The following is a 16,806-nucleotide window of genomic DNA, read 5'->3' as shown; positions in this document are numbered from 1 at the left end:
CCATTTGCTTTTTTTTGGTAGAAATATAACATGATCTTTAAATAATAGGAATGGACAACATGACAGATATTATTAATAATTATATTAATAACTTTTGTACATGACTATTTCAAACTATTTAGTAATTACAAACATAATTGTACCAGTTCTTATACCAAAAAATATCCGTATGTTAGCAATATCCACACTGAAAAATAACCTGGTTCTGTTTTATGATTAAATTTTTATGTGTGGCCAGCGCTGTGGCTCATTTGGCTAATTCTCCACCTGCGGCACTGGAACCCTGGGTTCTAGTCCCGGTTGCTCCTCTTCCAGTCCAGCTCTCTGCTGTGGCCTGGGAGGGCAGCGGAGGATGGCCCAAGTGCTTGGGTCCCTGCACCCGCATGGGAGACCGGGAGGAAGCACCCAGCTCCTGGTTTCGGATCGGTGCAGCGCCGGCCGTAGCGGCCATTAGGGAGTAAACCAACAGAAGGAAGACCTTTCTCTCTGTCTCTCTCTCACTGTCTATAACTGTCTCTCTGTCTCTGTTTCTCTCTCTAACTCTGTCTGTAAAAAAAAAAATTTATGTGTGTAGGTAAATGTGAAAAATATATGTACTACTTCATTCTAAAAGAATTAATTTTTTATTACTTACTTCACTGTATTTATGATTTGGTGACTAATTTGAGTGGGATCATATTAAAAATTGGTTAAATCAGCTCCTTTAACCCTCTATTGTATCAGTTAACTGTTCTGAAGAAATAGGCACTGGCTTTTTCATTTTATGAAACAATTGTATGCAAGTAAAGCTGTTGGGGCAAAGAGGTGACCTATTAGATGCCTAAGAGTAAACTGTCACTATAAAGAAAAAAATGTGTAGGGAAGAAATCCATTATAAGCACATGGTATATTAGTTCCAAGTTTTCTATATATATTTTAGAATTAGAGGAACAAAAGTATAATCTTTCCTAAGAGATATAAATAGTTTACTTTTAATAAATATTTATTGATTTCTATTATAATTAATAACAAGCCAAAATAGGTTACTCTTGAAAAGAATGGCACATGTAAATGAGTATTTTCATAGAAATAATTAGAATATATTTATACCATATATAAATTACACATTATTAGATGATACTACTAAAATTCTCTTTAAAAAAAAAAATCACCGGGAACAATTAGATGATGACTGTGAAGAAGGTTCTCCCATTACAATACTGCTTCTGTCATTTAGAGTTTTGACAACAGTTGTAGCTGGAGACTGAAGGACTTTGCGAGAAAGCCTCATTCTTCCATCTGCGGGATCACGTCCAAAGTATTTCACCTGTGTTAAAGAAAGATTGGCTTTTAGTTATAGCATATTGACTGACATCCAAATTAAAAGACAAAATTTACATGGTTCAAGTAAGGTTTGATTAATATTTTACTTATTCAGTGACAGGATAGCTCAGTGCTAAGTGGAGGTGTATGTATAATAAATGTATTTTGACTAAGTAGTTACAAAACAAGACAGGGGCATTAGTTAGTCTAACTGTCATCTGTTAAACACATCTGTGCTTTCTTATCCTCTCCAGGCTAAGCCTCTATATGGGAAGAACAACTAATGACATGGTGAGTAATTTTCGTCAAGGGCTCTCTGGGATTAATTGTGATATAAACCACACAAGATTATGCTTAGGTCACTCAGATTTTTACTATTGCTCCAGGGAACATCACACTGGAGTTTATTTAGCTTTACCTTGGAAAGAAAGTTGGGGAAATGGGGCAGGTTTAATGTCCCTTCTGATGTAAAACAACAATCTTATACAGTTATTATTCTTAGTTCTCATATTTCTCTGGAGGCTACTTGAACAATGGGACTACAGACTGGGGATAAACTAGAGGCCTCAGTTACTCAGGTCATAAGTATTAGGTATAACTAGAACAGAATGTACTGGAGCCAAAGAAACCAGACCAGCAATGACTTCTTTCATTCACTCATTAGAGACTACAAAAAAATCAATTTTGTTATCAGAATTCTAAGCTTTATCAACATGACTCTTAACATATCAAGCCCAAAACCTTTAGCTACAAGTAGTGAAGAAACAAAGTCAACTCCTCAAAGATGACATTCAAGGCCTTCCACAAAGTTACATTATCAGAGTTCGTGTATCTCCAAATCAGTGAGTGTGCACAGCCTACATTGATCTGCTCTTGCATTTGTTTTAAAATTCTAAAGATGGCTACTGTTTTACCTAAACTGTAGCTTCTTGAAGGAAAGAAAGTGTGTCTTAAATCTTTTTTGAGTCTATTTAAGCAAAGCTAGTGTTAAAAAAGAAACACCACATATAAATAAATACACATCATGGATGTTGATTCTATTCCTTCAGCTTTATGAAAATAATTGAAAATTCAAGTACAATTTATAACTTAAAGGCTAAAAGGCTGAACACAGATACCTGAATTTCTTGTCCAACTTCTAATCCCAAGGCAGTGGGATGTTTAATCTGAAAGAAAGCAATTAATGATGAGTTGTTATGCATACTTACCTAATACCCATCTAAGTACACATATTTTTTCCCAAGTGAAAAATAGCTTTATTGATTTTCCTGATTATAAAATCTGGTAATTTTCATATCAATGAATGAAACACTGCAGTTGAGTATCCAAACTATATACTTAATTTAACTAATCTCTTAAAGATGGTCATTTAACTTGTTTTAAATTCCAGTGTTCAGGAAATTTTAGTGTATTATTTGTTCAAGTGTTCTGTAGGTTTAAAATTTTTCAAAATAAAAAGGTAAGAAAAAATGAGTTGCAGTGTATCTCCGTGTGGGGGGGGGGGGGGGGGGACATCTGGCCTATTAGCTGTGTAAGGCCTGCAAAATCATTTGGTTTGGCTCTGCCAAGGCAGCCAGAGGTGGGATTCGAAATTAATAAATTTATAGTAGGCTAATTTTTAAGTTGACAATTTTGTATGGCACACAAATTACCTTATAAATATCCAAATGGCCAAGGGCAGAAAAAAGTTACCCACTTTGATCTACTCTAATTATTATCTCAGAACAAAGTCCTACATGTAGAACTTCTATGTCTTTAGGTATCTCTAAATGTTTTTCCCAGTTTATACTAAGATTAACAGTACATGAAAATGTCTATCTTTTTTCTTCCTCATGAAGGGAACTTTCAACTATCTGAATTTTAAAATGACATCTTGATTTTATTTGTATTTTTTTGAAGCTGCCATTTATGGTATCTTGGTTGTCTTCAAAAACTGATTTGCCTTTCCATTTTACTACTGATAGCCACTTTTTTCTATTGATTCACAAAAGCCTGTTGTATGATTAAACTTCTGTCCTATGTTATAAGCATTTCCCCTTAGGTTGCGTCTTTCACTGTATTGATTTTTGTCATATCATTTTAAAGAACTGTGAAGTCAGACATTTTTGGCTTTGATATCATGAAAAAGATTTCCCAGGACCTAGATCATTAAGATATCTGTATTTTGTCTAATGCATTGCTCCCTCGTTTTTTTCTTCCCTCCCTCCTTTTCTTTTCTTTTTTTTTGTATTTAGCTCTTTAATTCAAACAGGATTTTGATGTAAAAATTAGTATAGATCTTACATTATAACCATACCAATGATTTATTGAATAGTCTTTATTTCTTTGCTGGCTGAAAGTACAACTTTTAATATAATATTCATAATACTTATAGTCTCACGTACAAGGGTCTTCAAAAGAGTCATGAAAAAATGCATATTATTAAAGAACTATATGAATTTCAAATTTTTTATAATTAAATAAACTTTAGTTCTGTTTTCTATAAACTTTTTGAAGTATCCTTATATCTACTCATTTATTCTGTTATATGGATTATCTATTTCTGGGCCAGTAATTCAGTGTTTCCTTCTCTATAGATTTATATTTTAATACTTGGTAAAATAGACACTCCTATTATTCCATGGCCCCACAGTTTTCCTGATTAGTCTTTTATTTTAGTCTTCCAGATGTATGAACTATGACAAAGATTAAACAAATTTTAAACATCCCAAGACTTATCATGCTGTGATTGGTTAATCAGTAAAAGTTGGGAAAAAAGGGCTATATGTTTATTTTTAGTAAATGCTAAGGGCATTTTGTTCTACCTCAAAAGCCTCAAGAGTATTTCTGTCATAGAAGAAAAAACATACACATCTGTGGTAACCAATTTAAAACTTCTATCAATAGCATCTCTGCCATTTTTGTTTTCTGTTTAATTTACTATTAACCAATTAACTATTAACCAGTTCTCAACAGGGTAGGTAATTTCAACATGGTTATTTTAAGAGAATTATGAAACTAAACAAATCTCTCTTTTTACCTTTCGTTGATCAAGTTGTGTGTTATGTAGCAGTACTGCAGTCATATTTGGATATAGTTTTACCATCACTCCAGTGTCTCTATAAAGTGGAAATATGAAGCCTGGTTAAAACAATAAGTATCTGTATATTGACAAAAAGAAATAATTATGTGTTCATAGGAGAAAAAAGCAAAAACACAAAAAAATATTATATGTTCTGAATACCAAAAAATTCATGATTATATAAAACAGAGATCGGGGCCGGCGCTGTGGCACAGCAGGTTAAAGCCCTGGCCTGAAGCGCCAGCATCCCATATGGGCGCTGGTTCAAGACCCAGCCACTCCACTTCCAATCCAGCTCTCTGCTATGGCCTGAGATAGCAGCAGAAGATGGTCCAAGTCCTTGGGCCCCTACACCCCACATGGGAGACCCAGAAGAAGCTCCTGGCTCCTGGCTTTGGATTGGTGCAGCTGTGGCTGTTGCGGCCATCTGGGGAGTGAACCAGCAGATGGAAGACCTCTCTCTGTCTCTATCTCTCTCTGTAACTCTGTCTTTCAAATAAATAATAAAATTTTTTTTAAAAAATAAAACAAAACAGACTGTTTAATAATATATCCCATATTTAAGTACTTTTGAATCAAAAGACAAAAATTTGAAGGAAAAATTTACAGTGAAAAAGCTTTCAGAATATGTATTCTTCATCTGTATTTTTTTTCATAATTTCCAAAATTTTTGAAATGACACTAAATATTTTAAAATAATGTAGGGTACTATGTAACCTATAAGATAATGATTTAAGTAAAGGGGTTAGGTAAAATGAGATGCTTAATTTAAACACCTTCTCTTTGTTTCTCTGACCTACCAAAACAGGGCATCCCATTTCTTATTTTTCACCTGCAATATTGAACAAATTATCCTGTTGCCTTTAATTATCCATGAACATTCCTGCTACATCTGACTATTTTTTCTCAGAAAGACGATTGTTTGATCCTGAAAATCTCATCATTTTCACTAGTAGAAAAAAATGCACTGAGGGCAGGCATATGGTATGGTGATGAAGCCACCAACTGAGAAGCACATATCAAGTATCTAGGTGCCTGGGTTCAAGTCCTGGCTCCACTTTCCACTGCAGCTGCATGCTAATGTGCAACCAAGGAGGCAACAGTTGATGGCTCAAGTACTTGGGTTTCTGCCATTCACTTGGAAGACCTGGATTGAATTCTCAGCTCTCATCTTCAGCCTGGCTCAGCCCAGGCTATTGCAGGCTTTTGGAGGAGTGAACCAGACTGTCTTTGAAAAATAAATGAATTGGGACAGGTGCTGTAGTGAGGTGGGTTAAACCACCATCTGCAGTACCAGCATCCCATACGGGTGTCAGTTCAAGTCCCAGCTGCTCCACTTCCAATATAGCTCTCTGCTAATGCACTTGGGAAAGCAGCAGACGATTGCCTAAGTGATTAGGCCCCTACACCCAAATGGGAGATCCAGATGAAGCCCCTGGCTCTTGGCTTTGGCCTGGCCCAACCCTGGCTATTATGGTCATTTGGAGAGTGAACTAGCAGATGGAAGACTTCTCTCTGCCTCTGCTTCACCCTCTCTGTAACTCTGCCTTTCAAGCAAATCTTTTAAAAAATAAATTTTAAAAAAATGCCTTGAAATTGAAACTTAAAAATATGTGCTAATTGGGGCTAGCACTGTAGCATAGTGGGTAAAGTTGTCACCTGTGATGCCGGCATCCCATATGGTGCCAGTTCGAGTCCCAGCTGCTCAACTTCTGATTCAGCTCCCTGCTAAAGTGCCTGGGAAAACAGTGGAGGATGACCCAATTGCTTGGGCCCTAACACCTATGTAGGAGACCCAGAAGAATCTCCTGGCTCGTGGCTTTGGCCTGGCCCAGTTCTGGCAATTGTGGCCATTTGTGGAGTGAACCTCTGGATGGAAGATCTCACTCTCTCTGTAATTCTGCCTTTCAAATAAATAAACAAATCTTTAAAAAAAAAGTGCTAATTAAGCACTAAGTAGTACTATCTTTTAAAAATTTAAAAATTTATTTATATTCATATAGTTGAAAGGCAGAGAAAGAGAGAAAGGTATCTTCCATCTCCTGACGTACTTCCCAAATGCTTGCAACAGCCAGGGATAGTTCAGGCGGAAGTCATCCAGAAATTCTATCTGGATCTTCCACATGGGTGCGAAAGGAACCAAACACTTGACCCATCACCTGCTGCTTCCCAGGCTCATTAGCAAGAAGCTAGATTGGAAGCAGAGTAGCCAGGACTCAACTAGCATTCTGATAGGGGTTGTGGGAGTTCTAAGTGGCAGTTTAACCTGCTGAACCACAATATCTGCCCCAACTATACAACAAGAACAAAAAGAAATATTACTTAATCAATTTTGAGCCTATTTACTATTTATTGGGAAAATTAAAATGGTAGCAAATTTGGTTAAGGAAAGTGATTTAAAATTGTTACAACAATCTATTATAAGCACAGAACCATACTACTAAAAATTTACAAACTGGTATAGAAAGTGTATCATACCTTGAAAAAAAGTGATTATGTGGTAACTGACAATCTAATTTATGATTTCAAAGTGAATACAGCAAATGGGAAATTAACCTGGGCTTATAATATAAAATCTTTTAAAAAAACCAACACAGTATATTGCTTGATATTACCTGATTTCAGTTATTGTGGCGGTATAGACTGCTCCAAATTCTAACTGTTGCTCCTGCTGTAAGTGCAAAATAAGCCATAAGATTAATAGGCAAACAAAAAGGAGAAAAAACAACTTTAAGATCTATACTTACATCATCTTTACATATTTCAGTAATGAACTCTCTTGCTTCATGCATTGCACTAGGTGTTGGAGCAAATATAGAAAATGTTTCTTCATCCACCTGGCTAATAGTTACACCTTTTAAAAAGATAATTTAACACATTAATGTTAACCTGCTCATTCAGTGGAATATAGTCCTAAAAGTAGATGTGACAACAAGGGAGGGACTTAGAAACAGCTGTGCAGGCTTATATTGTGTTTAATTTTTTTAGGAATGAAGGGATTTATTCACCAACAAATACACACTGCATACTTCTGCATATCTCCCATTGTACTGGGCTCTGAGGATACCATAGGGAACCAATGTCCTCACTTTCTTGGAGCCCACCATCTGGTGAGGTAAAGCTTATCAGTGCTAACTTTGAAGGGTCTAGTTTTTACTTAGTTGGGTAGAAACTACACTAGAACCTTTTACTCACCCTTCCTCCTGCCTCACCCTGCCCCATACCCTTTAGAATGGTCAACAGACAGACCAGGGATGAAATCATGTCAGTTTCTTAATCACTAGCTAAGGAATCTGTACTTCTCACTTTCCTTTAATACTTCAAAAACTGCTAAATACCAGGTAATACCAAACACTGCTTTCAGATAAAACATATGAAAGCATACTATTTCTACATATAGTCTATAAATAAGAATCTAAATAGAGCTAAATATAAGTATCAGAAATAATAAAAAAAAGTATAACATCCAAAGTGAAAAACTAAAAACTATTCTAGATGTTCAGATTTTAAATGTTGCAAAAAAACCCAGCTAACTAACAAACCCAAAATCTGATATTCTTGGTCTAACTACATAAATATAGTTAACAGTGATCATTTGCTGATTTATTAAGAGACACACAGAAAACTCAAAGATATGTCATATCCTTTTCTATTGGTCTTTCATTTCTCAAAGTTATATTTTTGGAGCAACACAGTAGAGATGAAATGGCAAACTTACATGGTCCAGCACTAAATTAAAAATTTCAGATTTCATAGAATTCTTACCTGTTTCAGCCTGAAGTTTTTTTAAATGATATCCACCTGGTCCAATAAATTTTGCTCGTTTTGATAATGGAACTTGAACAGTTTCTGAGATGTAATACAGACAGATACATAAATCATATATATATATATATATATATGAATCTAAAACATATCTTATCACTCAGAATATTTTATTTTTGTTTTTTGGGCTAATTCATGTAGAATATTTCACTATCACATGGAAAAACAGCTTGTTATTGAAATTACTAAAATATGTCTTAAGAATATTATTCCCCTCAAATTTTAAATATTTTAATTGGGGCCAGTGTTGTGGTGCCGTGGTTTGAGCAGCTTATGACTCCTGTACCCCAGTTTGAAATGGCTGCTTTGCTCCCTACACAGCTCCTTGCCAATATGCCTGGGAAAGCAGTGGAAGATGGCTCATGAACTCAGGCCTCTGCCACCCATCACAGTTAGTTCCTGGCTCCTGGCTCCTGGCTCCTAGCTTTGGCCTGGCTCAGACCCAGCCATTGTGGCCATTTGGAGAAGTGAACCAGCAGACGGAAGATCTCTGTCCTTTTAAAAAAAAAAAAAACAAAACAAGATTTACTTATTGATTTATTTGTAAGGCAGAGCCACAGAGAGAGGAAGAGACAGATAGAAAGGTCTTCCATCCACTGGTTCACTCCCTAAATGGCCAGAGTTAGGCCGATCCTAAGCCAGAAGCCAGGAGAGTCTTCTGAGTTTCCCAGGGGCACAAGTTCTTAGGGCCATCTTCTACTGTTTTTCCAGGCCATAGTAGAAAGCTGGATTAGAAGTGGAGCAGCTGGGACTCGAACTGGCACCTATATGGGATGCCAGCACTGCAGGTGGTGGCTTTACCTGCTATGCCACAGCACTGGTCCCCTGTCTGTCTTTCTAAGACTTATTTGAAAGCCAGAGTAGATAGAGAGGGGGAGAAGAGAGAAAGAGATCTTCTATCCATTAGTTCATTCCCCAAATGACCACAATGTTGGGCTGGACCAAGCTGAAGCCAGGAGCCAGGAACTCTATCTGGGTCTCTCACATTAGAAGGATAGGGTTCCAAATACTTGGGCCATCTTCTGCTGCCTTCCAGGCACGTTAGCAGGGAGCTGGATCAGAAGCAGAGCAGCTGGTACTTGAAGCAGCACTTATGAAATGGGATGGCAGTGTCACAGGCTGTGGCTTAATCTACTGTGCCACCTTGCAAGCCCCAGTAAACAAGTCTATAAGAATAAATTTTTTAACTATAAAAGCATTTAAAATATTTTTGTATATGGTATAAAATTTTTAAAAATATACTTCACAAATTAATGTTTATATTATGAAACAATTTTATGTGTTACCTATAATAGGTCCATTTTCTTTTCTAGATGCTCTAGGTTTTGAAAGAGTTTTATTCATAATCTGTAGTATCTCTTTCTTTGCCACTGGAGAGTATAAAAACATAATAAAAGTTATACCTACATAAGATAAATGGTCAGAAATAGTTGCATTCAATTTTTATGGAATAAAATTCAAACTCTTTAGCTTAATAATCAAAGCTTTTTACATCCCAGTTACCCTTAGAATCCATTCATATTCCCTTCTCCATAAATCCTATTATAGAATTGCTAAATTTGTAAAAATTAAAATTTCACTAGTCTCTCTAATGGTTAGTCATATGCCAAATAATTTAATACTTATTGACATATATTACATGAAATCCTATTTTTTAAAGCAGTATTTTATAATAAGCCTAAAGGGAACTATAGTTCATGGCAACAAATTAGACAATAATGCAAAGAGAATCAGGCACACTGGCTTACCTGAAGCTTGCTGAATGGCCTCCATTACAATTTTTATTGGTATTCCAGGTAATTTAATATCAGCCTAACATGGAAGAATGAAAAATAAAATTATGTAAATACTAATTCATGATATTTAAATAATAATTTAAATATCACAAAAATAAAACAAATTAGCTTTTAAAATACCTGCAATGCAGTTATTCCTTTATTAGTACCAGCTATTTTGAAATCCATATCACCATTGTAGTCTTCAATTCCCTTTAGAAATTCAAAACATGAGATATTTTTAATTTACCCATAGTCACTATCAAGTAGTTTTAGAAATAAGCCATGTCATCTAAGAACAAATATAAAAAATATTTCCTACACTACTGCTTCCAATTTGTGATTTTCAAATCTACAAATATTTTCATCAGAGATACAAGTTTAGTTTTAGATTGTGTCTCCCCTCCATAAATGCAGAAGGATTATGTTACGATCATTCTAAAATGAACAACTAAGGATACTTACACTGTAATCTTTATTTTATCTCATATGATGTAAAATCCAAAGTGAATATCCAGGAGAGGAAAGTAAGAGTTAAAATCTCTATTCCTTAGGTACTAGAATCCATCTAGGTGTATGATACTTGCAAAATATGTGTAGCTGTCACTATTAAATATTTAAACTGGGAATATACTTGCCAGAATATCTGTCAGCAAACGATAATCCTCTATGTCCCCCTTCTCAGAATTGTTCTTGGTGACCAATCCTATTGCTACACCTGCTACAGGAGATGAAATTGGAACCCCTATAATAGAGAAAAAGAATTTTATGTGTAATGCACACTCCAGTCTAATAAAGGTTTTTATCATTCAGTTAACATTTATTTTAATATAAAAATATTGTACTTTCTAAATTGACAATCACTAAGGTTAAGTTGGAAGGGTCTTAAAAAGTCATCAGACTACTTCATTTATTTTTGAATATAATAAAGCTCTTTAAAACAATTCTAACAGGTAATCACTATACTTCATAAAAAGTCTGTAAAAACAACAAACTTTATAACTCCTAAATTATCTGTTACTTTGACTTTCAGTGTCTTCTTTTCCTTCTTTCTGTTAAAAAGTAAATATGTATTTGGTCACTTTTTCTAGTCTCAACCTGTCAGTCTGCATCTCCAAAAGAACCACCATTAGTCAGTATATCCTTTTAGAAAACATCTGTGCACAAATATAACTGTTTATTTACTCATGGGAGTATATACATACTTTCAATATTTATTCTGCATCTTGCCTATTTATCTTAGTAACCTTTCTTAGATATTGACACATATCACTGCAAAGCTCTACCTATTCTTTTGAATGGTTGCATAGTAGTCCCCATATGTCTTATAAGCCACAAATATAAATCAGAATGCTAAGTCAAAAGGTGTGTAGGGACAGGTGTTGTGGCATAGCGGGTTAAGCCACTGCCTCCAGTGCCAGCATCCCATATGGTGCTGGTTCAAGTTCCAGCTGTTCCACTTCTGATCCAGCTCCCAACTAATGCACCTAGGAAAGCAGCAGAAGACAGCCCAAGTGGTTGGGCCCCTGGGAGACCTGGAAGAAGCTCTGAGCTCCTGGTTTTGGCCTGGCCCAACCCCAGCCATTGCAGCCATTTGGGGAGTGAGCCAGTGGATGGAAGATTTCTCTCTCTTTCTCTTTGTAACTCTTTCAAATAAAGTAAATCTAAAAAAAAAGTATGTGTATTTACATTATTACAAACTGCCTTTTTAAAAAAATTTATTTATTCATTTGAAAAGCAGAGTTACAGAGTTACAGAGGCAAGGGCAGAGGCAGAGAGAGAATCTTCCATTCGCTGGTTCATTCCCCAAATGGCCATAATGGCTGGAGCTGAGCCAATCCGAAGCCAGGAGCCAGGAGCTTCTTCCAAGTCTCCCATGTGGGTGCAGGGGCCCAAGGATTTGGACATCCTCTGCTACTTTCCCAGATGTATTAGCAAGGAGCTGGATCAGAAGTGGAGCAGCCAGGACTTGAACCTGCACCCATATGGGATGCTGGCACTGCAGGGAGCAGTTTTTACCCACTGTGCTACAGTTCCAGCCCCTCAAACTGCCTTCTAAAGACAAATTTTATACTTTCACCAGAGATATATAAGGGTACACACTATTCTATATTCATGTTAATTCTGGTCAACCATTTTGACCATTGCCAATCTAAAAATAAAATTGCTTATTTTAGGATATGTGCTGCCGAAGCGAGCACTAAAACTGCTTATTAAGCTGAACACTTTTCTATGTTTATAAACATATTTCTTTTTTTGGTAAACTGTGTTCATGGCCTTCAATCATTTTTCTTATTGGGTTAGTAATCTTTACCTTTTAATTTATAAGAGCCCTTTTAATAAGGAAAATAGATCTTTATTATACTATAAATATTAAAAATGTTATACTATGATGTCCTAGCAAGTGCTGTTAGGCAAGAGAAAGAAATAATGAACATTTAAACTAGAAAGGAAGTTAAGTTGTCACTATTTGTTAACAGGTTTTTTTTTTTTTTTTTTTTTTTTTTTTGACAGGCAGAGTGGACAATGAGAGAGAGAGACAGAGAGAAAAGTCTTCCTTTGCCATTGGTTCACCCTCCAATGGCCGCCGCGGCCAGCACGCTGCGTCCAGCACACTACGCTGATCCGATGGCAGGAGCCAGGTACCTATCCTGGTCTCCCGTGGGGTGCAGGGCCCAAGTACTTGGGCCATCCTCCACTGCACTCCCTGGCCACAGTAGAGAGCTGGACTGGAAGAGGGGCAACCGGGACAGAATCCGGTGCCCCGACCGGGACTAGAACCCGGTGTGCCAGCGCCGCAAAGAGAGGATTAGCCTAGTGAGCCGCGGCGCCGGCCAAGTTGTCACTATTTGTATGGAACATGTTGTTATATATAGAAACCCCTAAGGATTCTACCAGGAAACAACTAGATCTAGTAAAGTAATTCAGTAATGTTGCAGGATGAAAAGTCAACATAAAAATATCAGTAGAATGGTTATATACCTATAGCAAATTATTTGAAAAAGAAACCAAGAAAACAATTCCATTTCTAAAATAAAGTACCTAGGAAGAAATATAACCAAAAATGTAAAAGATCTCTACAATGAAAACTATAAAACACTGGTGTAAGAAATTGAAGAGGACATACACAAGAAAAATGGAAAGAGCTCATGTTCATGGATTGGAAGAATCATTATCACTAAAATGTCCATTCTTAGCAAAGTGATCTATAGATTCAGTGCAAGCCATAATCAAATACCAAGCAGAATTTTCACAGAACTAGAAAAAATAATCCTATGATTTGAATGGAACCTCAAAAGACCCTGAATAACCACAGCAATTGAATGAAAAGAACAACGTGGAAGTATTACACTACCTGACTTGAAAATATACTACATAGCTATACTAATTTAAAACAGCAGAGTACTGGCATAAAAACTGACACACAGACCAATGAAACATAATAGAGCGCCTAGAAGTAAATTCCTGACCTACAGTTTTTTTCAGTAAATGTTGCTGGAGAAATTGGATATCCATATGCAGAAAATGGAACTAGACCTCTGTCTCCCACCATAAACAAAAGTCAACTCAAACCAGAATAAAGAACTAAATGTAAGACTGGAGACTATGAAACTATTAGAAGAAAACATAGTGAAAACACTTCAGGATATTGGAATGGACTAGGAAACAAAAGCAAGAAACAGAAATGGGATTTCAAACTAAATACCTTTTGCACAGCAAAGTGAACAATCAACAGAGTAAAACACAACCTACAGAATGCAAGAAAATATTTACATGCTATACATCTGACAAGGGCTTAATAACCAGAATATATAAGGAGCAGAAACCCAAACAACCCAACTTAAAAATGGGCAATAGATCAGACATTTTTTGAAAGACATACAAATGACCAAGAAATACATGAAAAAGTAGTCACCACCACTAAATCATCAGGGAAATGCAAATCAAAACAATGAGATATCCCCTCACTCTAGACTGGCTGTATCAGGATAAAAGATAACAAGTGATGGCAATGATGTGGAGAAAGGGGAATGGACCCATGCACATTGTAGTGGTAATGTAAATAGCTACAGTCATTATGAAAAACAGTATGGAAGCCAGGAGTTTCTCCCAGATCGCCAATGTGGGTGCAGGGGCCACTTGGGCTATCTTCCACTGCTTTCCCAGGCCATAGCAGCGAGCTGGATTAGAAGTGGAGCAGCCAGGTTTCAAACCGGTGCCCATATGGGATGCCAGCACTGTAGACGGTCACTTAACCCACTGTGCCACAGCACTGACCCCTCTTGTCAAATTTAATTTTATTTCTTTGTGTATTTTTTAAATCCCCATTAAGATTTTTGTTTTCTTTTGCAGATTTTTGTCATTTAATACATCAGGTACTCATTCCTTTTTTTCAGTATCCTTTATATTGTCAGGCCAATGGTTCCAATTAACTCAGTGATAAAACACTGAAAGAGACAAGGTTGAGGATGAAGCATCCTCAAGTATTCAGCTTCAGAATCATCCCCAATCTGATGATCAGATTAACAGTTCTTCTCTATCCATCCTTCAACCAGTTATGAATGGCATGCCTATCATCTAGCCTAAATTTCTGCATCACTTACACAGATATAAACTATTAAGCTGAACTCTAAATTCACTCATCCATACCCCTCCCCCTTCACTCACTCACTCACACACACACACACACACACACACACACACTTTTAATCTAGCAATTTTTTCAAAACCAAAATGAGTTTACTATGGCATGACTTATTTTTGGTGAGTCTCTTTTGGCTCCTCCTGTCTGTGGTTGCCTTATTTTCTAGAATAATTATAAAACCGTTATTTTATGAGCTGGGTAATCAAATTTAAATTTACTGAAATACAGTTCCTCAACCAGACTGCATCAATATTAAGGGTTTCCACCATCATAAAAAATTTAAGTCTTGTCAAGGGTCACCATCAAGCTCACAGGGTTATGTTTTATAGGATACTCTTCTCTTAAAAATACAAATTTCCTGTCCTTGAATACCGGTCTCCATGATTTCTTGAAGACTGCCAACATGGTTCAATAATCTCATCTTGAGATTCTCATCTTTATCTAGAATGAGTTTTTGCTTAGACCAAAAGATCTGAATTTATCTGAAGTGCTACAGACACCCTTCTGAAGTCTTTTATCTTTCAGTATACCCTTTTCAGGATATGTTCTGTATTTTCCAATATGAAATTTGGAAGGCTGAGAAAAATAAGCTCCATGAGGACAAGGACTGTTTTGTTCATCACCATGTCTCAAGAGCCTACATCTGTGCCTGATACATAGTCAGGACACTTTGTTGAATTTGTGGAATGAATAAATGAAGAGGAAAAAGAGTAGCAGTGTTTTATCAGCTCCCATTAATATCAGATTGTTTTTATTCAGTGAATGAAACTAGAAAAGTACCTTTACCATTTTTTGGCTCTGGCCTATCCAAGTTTCAATTTTTCTGGATAATATTTACTCACACCATTCTTTTTTCATTTCATCCTTGGTTATGTGCTCCTTTCCAATTTTTTAGCTGTAATGCGGATGTGTGAACTTATCAGAGAACTCCTTGCGTGGCCTCTTCATTGTCTTTAGGTTCATAGGTTCATGTCTCCCTTCTTGAACAGCATCATTGATGACTGCTTGGCAGAAATTGCTTTCAGAGTCCCCTAACATAACTCTTTCTCTTTTGGTGTTTCAGACCCAGAAATTATATTGAACCACTTGCATTCTGCCTTCTGAAAATTCTGCATATACTTCTCAATGGCATTGTTCTTCTCATGGCTTATAAATTTGACTAGATGATTATATTGTTGCTTGCTATTATGGGTCATAATACCTCTACTTGCTGACTAAAATTTCCTTACTGATTAGGAACAATTCTGGAGTTCCCTACCTTTTGGAAATAAATCAAGGAAATAAATAATTTTTAGGGTACTTCTTTTAGCCAAAACTATTAATTCCAACAGATACCTGGCTATTTGAAGCTCTACTCTACAACTGTATATTCCTTTGAACTGGTATGGTAATCTGTAATTTGACTTTTGAGTCTTATTAAAATCTGATTTTAATGAAATCTTATATTTTATACTAATCAAATATGTATAAAATATTAGCAATTTTGAGATGTACTTCTTTTACCTGCATCCATTAATGCTAAACTTCCACCACATGCAGATGCCATAGAAGATGACCCTATAGGAAAAAAAAAACTTTTTATAATATACTGATATTTTAAAATGCAAAAATGTGTTACTATTGGTTACTTCCTTATATTCAATTATAAATATTCAATAGACTTTTCTTTTTAAAAGCACCTGAATTCTCATAAACTACAAACTACAGATCCAGATAGTCCAATATGGTCCTCATTAACCACCGCTGCTAGTTAAATTTAAAATTCATTGAGATAAAGTTCATTTCTTGAATTGGATTGCACAAATATAAAGGATTTCCAGGGAGTGGTGTTGCAGTATAGCAGGTATAGCTGCTATCTGTTTCACTGGCTTCCCATATGGTGCCGGTTTGTGTCCAGGGTGCTCCACTACCAATCCAGTTCCCTGCTAATGGCCTGTGAAAAGCAGCAGAAGATGGCCCAAGTGTTTAGGCCTCTACCACCCATGTAGGAGACCCAGATGAAGCTCCTGGCTTCAGCCTGGCTCAGTCCCAGCCATTGCCGTCATCTGGGGAGTGAACCAGCTGATGGAAGATCTCTCTCTCTATTTATATATATAAAACTCTGCCTTCCAAATAAAAAAATAAATCTAATAATAACAAATAGGAAAACTAATTAAAAAAGTGATTCCACCACCACAAGAAGTTCTATTAAACAACAT

At 36.2% G+C, this 16,806-nt stretch overlaps 1 protein-coding gene across 1 annotated transcript in view; it reads right to left on the bottom strand.

Annotated features, from left to right (window-relative positions):
* Window positions 1–964: 964 nt before the first annotated feature.
* PNPT1 (polyribonucleotide nucleotidyltransferase 1) overlaps window positions 965–16,806 on the bottom strand; it is a 50,859-nt gene continuing 35,017 nt past the window's right edge. The window contains exons 18-28 of the mRNA XM_002709704.5: window positions 16,112–16,165; window positions 10,602–10,708; window positions 10,105–10,176; window positions 9,937–10,000; window positions 9,475–9,558; window positions 8,129–8,212; window positions 7,111–7,217; window positions 6,979–7,034; window positions 4,322–4,400; window positions 2,421–2,468; window positions 965–1,306 (exon numbers count right to left, since the gene is read on the bottom strand). Of these exons, the coding sequence (XP_002709750.1) occupies window positions 1,148–1,306; window positions 2,421–2,468; window positions 4,322–4,400; window positions 6,979–7,034; window positions 7,111–7,217; window positions 8,129–8,212; window positions 9,475–9,558; window positions 9,937–10,000; window positions 10,105–10,176; window positions 10,602–10,708; window positions 16,112–16,165 (914 nt within the window). The 3' untranslated portion in view covers window positions 965–1,147. The remainder of the gene's footprint in view (window positions 1,307–2,420; window positions 2,469–4,321; window positions 4,401–6,978; window positions 7,035–7,110; window positions 7,218–8,128; window positions 8,213–9,474; window positions 9,559–9,936; window positions 10,001–10,104; window positions 10,177–10,601; window positions 10,709–16,111; window positions 16,166–16,806) is intronic.

Source organism: Oryctolagus cuniculus, chromosome 2 (assembly GCF_964237555.1).
Source record: "Oryctolagus cuniculus chromosome 2, mOryCun1.1, whole genome shotgun sequence".
Lineage (NCBI taxonomy): Eukaryota > Metazoa > Chordata > Mammalia > Lagomorpha > Leporidae > Oryctolagus > Oryctolagus cuniculus.
This window is presented reverse-complemented; position numbering and strand designations above follow the sequence as displayed.